Source organism: Scomber scombrus, chromosome 2 (assembly GCF_963691925.1).
Source record: "Scomber scombrus chromosome 2, fScoSco1.1, whole genome shotgun sequence".
Lineage (NCBI taxonomy): Eukaryota > Metazoa > Chordata > Actinopteri > Scombriformes > Scombridae > Scomber > Scomber scombrus.
This window is the reverse complement of record NC_084971.1, coordinates 30,617,756-30,632,198: the sequence shown is the minus strand read 5'-3', so window position 1 is coordinate 30,632,198 and position 14,443 is coordinate 30,617,756. Positions and strand designations below refer to the sequence as shown.

The window sequence follows — 14,443 nt, the reverse complement described above, 5'->3', positions numbered from 1 at the left end:
GGGTAATTAGAAAGCAGAGGCTACTTTGAAAGTGGCCATCGCTTCCACTAACAACCCACATGTATTCTCAGCAGCAGTCACATATCCATTCTTCTATTTAAAGAGGCCTTATGTCAATTTTCAGACTAGCAAGGCTCCTTGCTTGTCCTGGTCTCCCTCGCAATCACAAACAGAGACAGATGTCTACATTCACACAACTTCAATACATAGAAGTTGAAAAAAGAACACAGAAAATATATAACCTTTTGAATTTTCTGTTACCAATAGAATCTGCTGAAGAGGGCAAAAAGGTTGGTTGATGCTACTGTTAGCGATGGATATTACAAAAAAAAAGAAAACTGTACAAAGTTGAGTTCTTCCTCAAAAGAAGCTTCAGAGATTGCCATCTGTCCAATATTGACAACACTGTTTTTGCACAAAGGTTGAGGGCACGTTGGGTCAAGCAAGCCCTGTTTCTTGAAGAAAATTCAATTTTTTTAGCAGTTTCGTCTAAATAACATCACTTTAGTAATGTTCGTCAATCGCTGAAATATTTCAGGTCTGTCTTTCACATGGCTTTCCGAATATTCTGTATTTCAGCATGGTTCAAATGTAAAGCCCGGGCCTGCAACATCTTTCAAAGTTGATTCCTGGTTATTCTAAAAGGCTAAACCCCTTGTCAATATAATTTAGTCTTTTCACAGAGTAACCACATATCCTGTGGAAAAGAATGGATGTCAAAACTCAGGAGCAACTGTAATCTTTTGAGAAATGACTGATCCCAAGCAGCCAAATCTAGGGAGGAACTAGAGAACGGACGATTCAAAGACAAGAATTTCAGAATCTGGTTCATAGGACATATTTTAAAAGTCACTCCCTGCTAAAGAGATCCAGTACAGAGAGGCAATAAAGTGTTTCATCTATTTTTCCTGGAGCTTGTGTCTGTGGGCCGACTGCTGCTTTTCATGCTGAAGCCTGTGATATCACTGTCCTCCTCCTCACCTCTCGCCCTGCCCTCCGTCCAGGGGTTGGACAAGTAACCATGGGCATCTATACCGTAGAACTGGCGTCCATCTTTACTCCGGGCAGATATGTTAGTTTGGTCTAGTGAGCCTGTGCTGTTACATTTCTTCATAAGCGGTGGTGCCAGAGAGCTTGGGGTAAGCAGCGACGTCATTGACAGGCTGTTCAATGTTTCTGACAAATGTTCGCTGTTGAAGGTCTGGCGGCAGCCGTCCCCGCCAGACCCCGTGCCCACATCCTCATCTGAAGGGTCTATGGAGTCCTGCCTGGGGCAGCCAGGGCTGGTGCTGCCACCACCACAGCTGCTCTGGCTCCTCTGGTGCCCTCTAGTGGCTTGGAGGGTAAAAGTAGTGCTGCGTTTCTTCAGTAAAGGGTGGTCCTTGTCTCCTGTGGCAGGTCCCTGGGGGTGGCTGGGAAGAGGGCAGAGGAGAGGCATGGGAAGACCCAGATCCCGCGGGGGAGAGACACTGAAGCTGAGCCCTTCTTCTAGTGTGGTCTGCAGGCTGCCGTCTGAACTGCCTGTCGCCAGAGAAGAGTCACTGTGGGACGGGTGCTGGAGAGAGAGGAGAGAAAATATTTGAACTTTTTATTTGTAAGTGCACATCGAGGTTCTGCACATTCACAGAGGTGTGTGACTTATGAGTTTTCAAAGTTTTCTTTTTAAAATCACTTCTGAAAACATATTTTTATTGAATGGCTTTCTTACAACGTTATATAATTAGCCTGTATTTTTGTATGTAACATGTAATCAAATGATTCACATGCATGCATACAGTATATGATTTTTTATTGTTGTATTCACTTGACCAGATTTGTCCATACTCATGTTTTAAGGCAAAAAGCAGCTGAGACAGGAAGTAGCATGAGTAAGGTTGTAAGCATAAACTGCAGTAGCTTTACTGTCATTAACCTCTGTCACTGTTGTTGCACTCATTAGACTCAAGCAGTGTCCCTCCTTGTATGTTGACTTATTATTGTTTGCCATGCAGTATAATAAACAACAATATACACAAATCAGATTTCCTGTCAAACTGAGTCAAACATTTGTCTTAGCTCTGTTTCTCATAGAAATGAATGCTGAGCAAAATCTGGTGTGACCACAGGTTCAATTCAGCAAAATAAGTGAAAGCACCATTGTCTGTGAACAATGGGCATGATGGGCCTTTAACACAACTACCACTGTATTCTATCATGGCTCAAACTTCCCTATTTTGATGACAAATATTCTGTTCACGCTATATAACCTGTTTAGTGTGAAATAAGGGTTTAAATTTTGGTGAAACTGAATTGTAAAATAAACCCTGAAATACCAATTGTTTAAAGTTCATCCTGTTTGCTGCAGCCTACTTAATATGTCATGTAGCATTTGTTTCATTAAAATCTTGCCGAGGCAGGAGGGTGTTCATCATTATTCCTAATCCTGGCACTGTTACTGCAGTACTCTCAGTATACAAGACCACAGGGACGAGTAAGAGATTATAAAAAATGAGAAACACAAGGATTGGTGGAAAAAAAACAAACCAAAAGAGAGAGGACAGAGACAAGAGAGGAAGAGAGCAAAAGAACACTAGAGAAAGACACAAAGACATAATAGAAATACAAGAAAAAAGGGATATGAGAGAATGAGTGAAGAGCATGAGCCAAGAACAACAGTGTGCACAGAGTCGGTATCAGACTCAGGGCTGGCCAGGCTAATTAGTTGAGTGCCGCAGAGCATTACTGTAGCAGCTGAGGATCACAGAGGCACTCAGGCACAAGCTAAACAAACCAAACAGGTAGCGAAGAAAGAAAGAAAAATCTGTCTCCATGGTTACACAGGAACAAGAACTAAAATAGGGGGCCTTTTTTATTCTAGTTTATTTCATGCAAAAGCCAACAGAAGGGAGGTGTTAGATTAAATAACAGATGAGATCCTAGCTTTAATTATACTTTCTCACACTAGGACATCAGTGAAGGGTGGTAAGTTTCAGCTAAAATAGTCTACTAAAAGTAATTCTGAAGTATTTAGTTTCTAAGCAATAGACAACATAACAGATTGCTTATTCTCATCGGATCGTATTACTCTGCAGTCAAGTAATGAATTCTAATCAAATTAACTGCTGCCACCTTGTGCCAAAAGGTGTTGCATCTCAGTTACTGCAGAGAGATTGTATTAAAAAAAACCTCACTCAGGAATCCCATCTGACTCCCTGAAAGAGTTTTTGATGCATGACAACTTTGGTTCAATTAATATTCTCTAATGAATAATCTGTTTCAATGGAGTCTTGTTGATCCATCGTGTCTCTGATGTGTTGCCAAGATACTGATGCCAGCTCCTTATTTGTCTATCCATCCATCCATCTAGACCAGTGGTCTCCAACCCTGCTCCTGGAGAGCTACTGCCCTGCATGTTTTAGGTATCTCCTCACTCTAACTCGTTATCAAGCAGCTGAGGCTCGTCAAAGGGCTTGATAACGAGTTGATTATTAGAATCAGGTGTGTTAGAGTGAGGAGATACCTAAAACATGCAGGGCAGTAGCTCTCCAGGAGCAGGGTTGGAGACCACTGATCTAGACACACATGAACTCATCTCATTCATCTGTCCAGTGGTACCTGAGAGCTCAGGGGCCTGTTGTTGGCTCCAGGTGAGCGGAGGGAGGCCCAGGAGGCTGGGGAGGCCAACCTGGATGGCCCTCTGTCCCCTGGGCTAACATTGTTCCCAGGACTCCCTGGATGAGCTGCGGCGGCTGGGTGGAAGAAGTCTGCTGGTAGGTGGAAGACAGGTGAAGACCCTCTTCCTCCACCTCCACTGCAACTTCCACCATCACCATCTAAAAACAAAATATATGTTTAATACAGCTTTGTCAGTACTAATGTGCAGACATTTTTTTTTTATCTTGGCGAAAAGGCTTCTATGCTACAACATTAACATTTTGACTCTAAACATTGGACACTTGCATGTAAAACACATAACAAATATACTATAAGCACCTCAATGCGAGATGATCCAACACACTTACTCCACAGTACCATGATTCAATACAGTTCCTACATCTCCTTATACAAGTCTAAAAACATGGGTTGGACTTTTTGGTGGTTTATGTCTTACCTAACATGTTGAGACTACTTTATTTTTAACCTTAGGGGGATAATGTTCAGAAATAATAGATATCTCTAGAGGTGTTCCCCAATGTTCAGTAGTGGGTCCCATTTTTTTCTGTCTACATATATAGCTGTTAGGTCCTGTCATCTGCAAACATGTTATCGGTTTTCAATGCTACACAGATGACACACAACTCTATGTCTTTGCTTCACCCATAATGTGAGACCTGTAGATAGCCTTTTGCATGCCAGAAATGATTGACTGGATAGTTAAACAATTGTTTCAGTTAATTAAGGAAATTGAGAAATGTGGTTATCAGACAACAGGCCAAAACAGAACTTCAATTCACATCTTAGCGCACATTGGATCACTACATCTATGGCTACAAAACATGGAGTACTCTTACTTACTTTCTTATTACTTTCTTATTTACTACAATATTTGTAAGGATTTCAATTTAAAAGCAGACTTTGACAATGCAATTAAAAGGACTTTTGCCAGTTAGGATTAGGGTTAGAATTTACATGAAAAACACAGCAATAAACAAACTTGGCAAACAAAACTACATTTCATACAGACTGTTGATATAAAGCTGTAGTAAAGAAGAAGGGTCCCTATTATTGAAAATTGACATTGAGCAGTAGAAAACTCATGGTAAGACTAAGAGGAAGTCTCGTAACTATATAGTTTTAGTGGGGCTGTTTTGAATCAGGACAAGTATAACATCTCAGCAGCTACATATATTTTCCCCTAAATATTTCTGAAATAGTTACACTTTCTAGTTCTGATGTAAAGCATAATTATTTCTGCAAAATATTGACTTAAATAATTTGATTTTGAAACTAAAACAGAAAGATCAATTGGTGAATTTGTGCACCATCCATAATATATATATATATATATATATACATCTTAAAATGGAAGTCTTGAACTCTAATATTTTGCTTCAGATTAGATAATTAAAAGACAATTGATTAGGATATAAAAACAAAATTCACTCTTTGCATGAAAGGGCTCACACATCTTAAATTTAGCATATTTTAGATAAATTAAACGTAAGCTTTAGTGCAAGTGTTCAAACCCCCAAAACTGATAGCATTTAAGAAAGTAAATTATCAAACAGTCATTTTATATTTGATATGGGTCTCTAAAGAGTAAAGCAATACTTGTTAGTTGGCATGCAACCAAAGTGCCTGAATCAACATCACTAATGAGTAAGAAACTAAACCCTCCATATCTTCAGTGGCACAGTGTCAACAACTCTCCGTGATGTTGTGTGCTGTTAAACAGTCCCCCCGAATTGACTTTGCCTTGTTTCACTCCATCTGTTCCGGCGATGACGGTCATGTTACGGAGGCGGTGTGGCATTAGCATACAATAACATGTCATTCATCAACATCTCTGTGCTTCTGTGCCCGCCTCATCTATCACTGCTTTAATTGCAGTGGAAGTCAATCAACTGTGAGGAATATGAGACATGTCCTGGTGTGCCTGCACAGGCTCCAGAGATGTTAAGGAAAAGCCTCCTCTTATTTAAATGATACTATCAATGTCACGTCAAAGTCAAGGCTTAATGAAATTGTGGTGGTTAAATATCAGTGAGGGTCATAAAGAACACTGATAAGGATAATAGGGAGCGCTGATGAAAGGTAACCCAGGGAGGGATTATTTTAATATGATTAGTTGATGTGAAAGATTCTGTTGAACCTTTTTTTTTGCTGCTGTTGAATAGAAAAAAAAGAAGATGGTGAAATGAAAAGTACTTACATTTTTATTAGTATTGAAATGATATAATGGGAATCTTTATATAGGAAGAAATTATGATGCTATAAAAAACTTAAGTAAAAGAAAAGCACTTAAATGGGAACAATACAGCAGGGCAACTCGTGTATCTGTTTAGTGTGCAGCCAAACAGTGCATTGCATCAATTAAATTATCAATTAATTCACTCATTATTGAACCCTTTCCATCATGCCAGGAGCAACTACAGTCAAATTGTTTGGTGCACAGACAACAGCAGGGCACAGGGAAGTTGGTTACCTAGCTAAAAGGTGTGAGCATGTTGTCTGTAACTCTTCATGCAAACAATGACTGTTACTGCTGCCTCTTGCTCTGTTACCTCCTGTATTATTTCCTAACTGAATCTTGCATGGGAATGGCAGACTCCACCACTAACAATAACTATGCTACTACACTGGAGAGATACTGACTGAATATACATTTAAAAGATGTTGCATATAAAACAGCTGACCTTAACCTTTGTGTCAACCTCCCGTCTGTTTTGACTGTTCCTTCTTTCTTTCCTTCCTTCCTTCCTTCCTTCCATCTGTCCTTCCTCCCTCCCTCCTTCTCTTTCTTTCCTCCCTTACTTCTTTCCTTCCTCCCCCCCCCTTTCTCCCTTCCTTTTGTCCTTCCTCCCTCCCTCCTTCCTTCTCTCTTTCTTCCTTCCTTCCTTCCTTCTCTCCTCCCTCCCTCCTTCTCTCTTTCTTTACGACCCCTACTTTCCTCCCTTCCTTCTTTCTTCTGTCCTTCTTTCCTTCCTTCCTCCCTTCCTCTTTTCCTTTCTCCCTCCCTCCCTCCTTCCTTCTTTCCTCCCTCCCTCCTACCTTCCTTCCTTCGTCCTTCCTTCCTTCCTTTCCATCCTCCCTCCCTTCTTTCTTTCCTTCCCTTCCTTCCTTCTTCCTCCCTTCCATCCTTCCTTCCTCCCTCCCTTCCTTCTTCCTCCCTTCCTTCCTTGACTCGAGGACAACAGGAGGGTTAATAGCATCATCTCATCAATCTCAAGGATTATAACTTCAAATGATCAATATTTAGGTTCAATGGCAAAGCAACTACTAGCATAATGTCTCTTATCTTATACAGTAGGTAATGACGCTCATATAGGTCTTTTTGGAATAAAATAAGATGCCACCTATTTTCATTCATGTTGATTTAAGAACTGAGTATTTCACAGATTATTTTTCAATGGATGACAGATAATCTACTCCTCTACTGGATCCTCTGGTACCTGAGCAACGTGCAGGGCTTTGCCTTTCCAGCGAGGGAGGACACAACTGAGGATGAACGCCCACTTCAAACAACTCCCGGGCCCCCTCCTCGCTTCCTGAACTGGAGCCACGGAGCCCTCTGTAGCCCCCATGGGTGGGCAGCTCCTCCGAACTATGGGAATCACTGCTGCCCCTCTGAGAGCGAGATGGGAAGAGGAGGAGAGAGATTTTGAAGAAAATAGGAACGAATGAAAGAGTAAGAGGGCAGTGACAAAGAGATACAGAGAAAATAAGCATGAGATCCAGGTGTACGGATATTCACTGGAGCAAGAAAGATATCAAACTGACGCCTTTCATTTCCTCTTGTCATAATGGAAATCCCGAGTACAATTTGTTTCCAATTTCCAAAAAGCTCCCTTTTCATGTCCAATGCTATAAACGTCTGATTAAAATTGAATGTGGTAAAAAAAAAGAAAGTAGCTTCAAAGCTTCAAATTGCTCAGCTGTTGTTGTTGGTTGTTAACCGGATCAAATGAACTGGCCTTCAATAACGCAGCGATGAAACGGGCCAGGTGGAACCGCTGTGAGGGAAGTGTTCATGGGAAGATGGAGATAATGAAAGACATTCACACACACACACATGCACAGACACACTCACACACTCACACACACACACACACACACACACACACACACACACACACACACACACACACACACACACACACACACACACACACACACACACACACACACACACACACACACACACTCACACAAATATCCCAGCATGGCCATATCAGGAGGGAGGCAGGTGTTTTAATCAGGCAGTAAAGCATGTAAATAGTAATTAATGATGATTTGCTAGATGGAAGGGGTGTGATGACATGAGCTCTAAGTCCCCAAAGTGTGTGTGTGTGTGTGTGTGCGTGTGTGTGTGTGTGTGTGTGTGTGTGTGTGTGTGTGTGTGCGTGTGACATTATTACAACTAATGTAAATTCTTACACATCAAGATTTAATCTTCCAGAAGCATTTTTAATGGATAGCTGCTTTAACTAAAGCTGTTCAGAGATTCTCAAACATTCATTGGTGGATATACTACTACTACTAATAATAATAATAATAATAATAATATTTTTTTTATATATCACCTTTCATACATAAAATGTGTATTACACTTAAAGCAATAAAACAAGGACAAACAAGTAGAGCAAGTTAAAATAAACAACATGGCTTAAAAAAATCAAATCAAATAAAAAGGGACAAAACTTAAAATATATTTTAAAGGGGAACAAAATAAAAACTGGTGTCAAATACAAGATGAAACATAGATTAACTAAAAGCTTTGCGGTATATGCTCGCCTTTTTGATGTAAGGGGTTACACAGGATATGATATTCAGTACATGTAGGCACACACATACACTTAATGACCACTGCCCGGCATTCAACTAAATGTTTGTGTAAGATTTAAAAGTTAAGTTAATTTATACATTTGAGTTAATTTACCAGCAATATATTTACAATGTTTACGAAGTTAAGTAGTTATATATTTGTGCTTTATTATTTACATATTTACAGATTCAGATAGTTACACCAGCATCTTTTGAAACAGTTAAAATAGTCTCTTGAATCTGCTTCTGTGTTTTTACCTCACTACAGTTACATTTGCCTAGGTCTAGGTCGTTCCTGGCCTCTGATTGGTTGGGTTAGTCACCTGGTGGTTAGAGACAAGGAAGTGTGGTTGTTGAATTTTGATGCCGGGAGCTACAGTAAAGTTCTGCCTAAAAGTAATCTGTCTCAATCCTGCTGTTTTCTCTCATGAAGAGTGTCCAAATACCATCTATCGAACCCTCACGTTACATTTGTATTTTGATGTTGTTACAAAGTCTCTATACTGACTGATGTTAAGAAGCACTAACACTAAGTTAACAATATAGTGAAAAGATGAGGAGGGTGGCTAGTTCCCACTTGATTGTTGACCGGTGTATTTTCAGGCTGACCGTCTCCTGTTTTGCTCCCATAGACAATAAGGACATAAGCAGGTTTTTTCAAAGAAGAGGAAAGTAAGTTATCACTAGTTAAGTAGTAATCAGTTAACCTCAGCTAACTCACAACCGAACTTATGACCAGGAGTTCCACACGTTGACTAATAAAAGCCTGACTCGCTCATGTGTAAACAAGTCATAAAACTGATTACTCTTCTACTTTTTAAGGAGCAATTTTTGGCCTATACTGCTTTGGACTTTAGGTAAAGTTCCAGTGTCACAGACTGGTATTTATATTCAGTATAACTTTATTGATTATAACGGTGAAATAATATATACTGCTCACTATATAATTATCACTCCGCCACCTCCTCTTGACATTGAGGTGCTTGAGTATGAGTCAGAGGCAGGATGCAGGATGCAGGGACAGTGGTGAAAGCTCCATTACTGAGATGAGTTATGAAAGGCATTTGACAGTTTAGAATGATTTGGACGTAGGCTATTTTCTCATCATTTTATGGAAATCAATGAGAATATTGAACGGGAAACATTTCAGTCAAGGTGCCCGATATGAGCATTAAAGTCAGAAGAGCATCATTTATTTGGAAATTTGATAACTCAATATCAAACCACTCCTAGGTCATGGTTACTTTGACTACAGTTATACTCTCCAGTCTTCTCATTGATTGGATAACATTAAAAATAATAATAATATTAATGATAATTTAACATAAATTGCAATTGCATGCAAGAATAAATAGATCCCCAATATTAAATAAACAATGAATGGTTATTATTAAAGATGGAATTAATCAGTCATTTATGTATTTTCAGCTTTTTAACCCCTTACATACTGTTCATATTCAGGCTTTTCTCAGTATCCCCTCTTAATTAGTCTGTATTCATAATGTTGTGTGTAATTGTGTGTATCAGCTGCACTAAAACATTTTCCAAAGTTGTAAAATATTTCCATTTTTGTATATACTGGATCACATGAAGATAAGTCATCAAACTTCTGGCTAAAAGAAAAGTTTTTAATGTTTTTTTTCTTCTCTCAAATGAAAAAATGGGTCAAATTAGACCCTGAACAGTATGTAAAGATTATTATCTTCAATTATTTGATCAGGGGCCAAACACTAAACCCTCTGCATGCAATTACAAAATATACTCATAATTTTTGTCATGCTAGATTAGCCAAATAAAAAAAAAAAAACACCTGTTCAAATGCACTACAGTACAGGAAATACCTACTCTGTTGTAATTCTTCTGGGGGAGGATACCCAAACACCCGCTGTTAGACTGTCCCACCTACAATATCAATGCTTCCTATACGCCCATGTATGCACATTTACATATAATATCACCACATCAAAAAACACACAGGTAAATCAAGAACCTGAAGTCATGTAGTTGTTGTTTGTAGTTACCATTTTGCTTGGGAACATTCACCTGAACAACAGAATTGTGTCAAATAATAAGACAATACGGTCATATTGGCTTTATACACTACAACTGACAGTCAGTAGATGATAATATTAAATCAATGTCAATCCTCAGCTTTGAATCTTTGAAAAACTAAAATTTTTAAAGCAATTCATAAGTAAATGCAGTGGTAGTCTGAGTAAAATTTGCTGATGAAGCATGAGTGAATTTTATTAATGGAAACTTTTATTATTAAACTGAATTATTTCTTAGTTAAACTGAATTATTTTTGGTATGTTAACTTTACTGAGAGTATCCTCTATTAAATCTACTGGTAGTTTCTGTGTGTAAACCCTTGCCAAGCCAAGGTGTTTCTAAGTAAAACTCACTTCTTTGTTTTTCAGTGTAAGTCACTGAGTAACTAACAATTAACTACCTTAAAAAAAATACTAAAATGTTGGTTTACTGTTGAAAAGTTTTTGAATATAAAATACAAAATCTATTTACCTGTTGCCATGTGGCATACTGTATGTATCATGAGTATAAGGTCTGTAAATGTGTTTGGCATGCAAACCATATGTCTGTGTGTGTGTGTGTGTGTGTGTGTGTGTGTGTGTGTGTGTGTGTGTGTGTGTGTGTGTGTGTGTGTGTGTGTTTGTGTGTGTGTGTGTGTGTGTGTGTAGGTACCTGGGTGCCTTTGACCAGCAGTTGGTAGCTGCAGTGTTCGTCCAGGCTGAGGTCATCTGGCAGCGCCGGAGACGATGACTTGTCTGACAGCTGCTCTGACATTAGCGACGCCTGCTCCACCTCCGCTAGTCGGATCTGTCCCACAAACACAAAGAAATCCGGTGACGTCGTAGTTTGTTAGTTGGGATATGATGTCATCGCTCTGTGTTACCAGAATCAGAAACAGGGAAGAGGCAGAACCTTGATGTGAATGTTAGCACAGGGTGAGAGTGATTATATACCTTTCTTATGAACACACTAGTCAGATTTCCAGACAAAAGTTGTATGTGTGAAGAAAAAAAGACACATTATCCTTACAAAAACAGTTTATTATTTGATGTGTTCTAAAGAAAATTGATAAAAAATTACATAAATCTGATAAACTGTGCAGTAGTCGTAGTAGAAAATGCTCATTAACAAAATTAATTTGCAGCCACCCCGTGAAAAGATGTAATAATTGCTGGTATAAACGCATCATGCATTAATAATGGATTTTAGACTTTTGCCTGATTGATATTGATTGAGTGAGCTTTTTTTAAATAAATGCAATGTGGTTGGAAAATAAATATAAAAATGCCAACATGTTCAGCTTACTGTGGGAAGAGACGATGAAAATAAATATGAGATACAGCTTTAATATAGATGGGTTGAAGGGAAAAGGAGCAAAGAAGGAGACAGACGAAGTAGATGAATGATATCGTATAAGAAATAAAGGCCACATTAGATTAGAGCATATTAGCATTTTCGCCAAGCTCCATGCATGTCAATAGCTTCTATATGCACCAAGTGAACAGTAAATATTCAGCCATAGAGGTTCTAGGTAAATAAGTGATTATATGTAAGTAGATAGTAACGTAATGGCAGAGGCAGAGGAGCTACCCAGTTAGGTCAACCTTCTTCACATACATATTAATATCGAAAAAGACCGACAGTAAAGTGCAGTGACTCATACAGTACAATGCCACACACACACACACACACACACACACACACACACACACACACACACACACACACACACACACACACACACACACACACACACACACACACACACACACACACACACACACACACACACACACACACACACACACACACACTCTATAGCTAGAGATTGCCACATGACATCTGCACCATGTTTGCTTGAGCATCATGAGTGAATGCATATGGTGAGCAGCTGGGGTTTTCATTTGATGGTGAAATGTGTGATTGGACCTTTGAGAGAGAGATATACAACATTAATTGACAGGCAGAGATCAATATTGCGATCACTTTGACGGCTAAACCCTCTAAATTAAATCTGGGTTTTAACTGTATCTGTTTTTATTTTGAATTAAACAAAATAGTGAAAAACTGGATGAAAATGTTACTATAAAAATGCCATTTCAAGAAATATTTTTTATTTCATCAGCTAGTCCTCTGCATCTTTCACCTATCACTGTAATGATTCACATGTGTGATGAAATGTCAGTTTTTTGCATATTTAGTGAAAAAACAGGTTCAGTGCGGTTCAGTGTTGATCTGCATATCTATTGCAGTCGTATGAAAGTCACCTTCCTCTTGCTTTACTGGGATTTTACTGGGGGGAAATAGGATATTGGATATTTTAAACACATCTGAATATTATTTTATCTCAGTGTTTGGTGTCATGGGTTATATGAGAGAGATTTTTATTGCGGAAATTATTTAAAATCACAAATCATACAGTATGTGAAATAAATGTATCTATACTATTACATTAACCTAGTTAACAAATAAATTGACTATTTAAATAACTGTAGGTGTAATGAATGCAGCTGGAAGATGACATCACTCATACACAGTACCACAATATTTTATTAGGTGTTAAAACACACAACAACAAATACATTAAAGGTCACATATTATAACCCTTTTCCACAAGTTACCACAGCTCCCAGTGTTCTTTAAACCACTATGCAAAACTGAAACCAACACATCTCCTTTCTGGAAGCTGCCATCTTGCTTGTGTGACATCATTTGCAGCCAATAGTCAGGTGGCGGGATGATGGCCTGAATAAAATGTTAGAGACCATCTTTGGGAAAATGTTATTTGATATGTATTTTGATTTTTCTTATTGCCATGGATACCAAAATAATTCCTTGATGCTAAAGGAAGGTTCATGAGGCTCAGATCTGTCGTTGATTGAACCTCAACAAATAGCTGCCTGTCATTTCCTTCTTCTCTGGTCTTTCAAACTGTGCAAAGAGATCCTCTGGAACTGGGAGGTTGTCCAGGAAATCCTCTCAATGATGCGGGGCAACAGTTCAACCACGTAATCTTTAAAACAAGAAGAAAAACATGTGAAATTGTTTAATAATCCAATAAACCTGTTGCAGTGATTTTCAGAATTGATATTGCTGTAATTATTATGATTATTCAATATGAAAGCCATTTAAAGACAATAACTATATATGATATCATTTAATTTTCACTTGTTTGGACATTAGCCGTTAGCTACGGTAACTATGGGGATGTTCTCTTTTGTCAACACACACTGAATAATTACTATCAGCTTTCATATCTCCATTATCGCATAAATCAATGAACCAATTCTCAAATAACAATTTCCAATTCCTTTCCCCTAATCTTTCCTTCTAATGTTATCCCCCACCCCAAACCCCACTCCCCACCAACCCATGCTCTAGTTACTTGTTTGTCAGAAGCAATAACTTTCCTCAAACTACATTACTACGTAAGGCACATCATTACAATGGCTTCTGCCTGTTTCCAAATTCAATATAAAATTGTGGCAATTTCAATTTACCTTTTCAGTGAACATGCTTCTTTCTTCTGTCTCATTTCCAAAATGCTTGTTGATTTCTTCACGGAGCTAAGCTCTGGGGAAAATGGAAAGCAATCAAGTTGTCTTTACGGCAGTGGTGGAAACAATAATAGCACCTGAAAAAGCTGGAGGGCAGGGGGGTTGACAAGTTGTCTGTTTCCACTTTAAGTAGCTGCTGGATCCTTCCTACCAACTCAAATACCAACCCATCACTGGCTTCAGACTAGAGTCCCTAAAATGCTTTAGAGTTCTGCTTTTTATCATTTTACTATGAATTAGTCACAGTGACGTTGGTGATTTATATTTTATGGTTTCTGTACAGCTGTTACTATCACTACAGTGAACATCTATAAGCAAGGCATCTTTTCTTGGTTGTCATTCTCAATGTTCTAGCTGGATGACAAAAAAGTGGAAAATTAACCCTCCTGTTG

General features: G+C 38.7%; 1 protein-coding gene across 1 annotated transcript in view; it reads right to left on the bottom strand.

Moving 5' to 3' along the window:
• Positions 1-895: 895 nt before the first annotated feature.
• LOC133989474 (voltage-dependent T-type calcium channel subunit alpha-1I-like) overlaps positions 896-14,443 on the bottom strand; it is a 192,596-nt gene continuing 179,048 nt past the window's right edge. The window contains exons 34-37 of the mRNA XM_062428145.1: positions 11,167-11,301; positions 7,092-7,266; positions 3,595-3,812; positions 896-1,555 (exon numbers count right to left, since the gene is read on the bottom strand). Coding sequence (XP_062284129.1) covers positions 896-1,555; positions 3,595-3,812; positions 7,092-7,266; positions 11,167-11,301 — 1,188 coding nt within the window. The remainder of the gene's footprint in view (positions 1,556-3,594; positions 3,813-7,091; positions 7,267-11,166; positions 11,302-14,443) is intronic.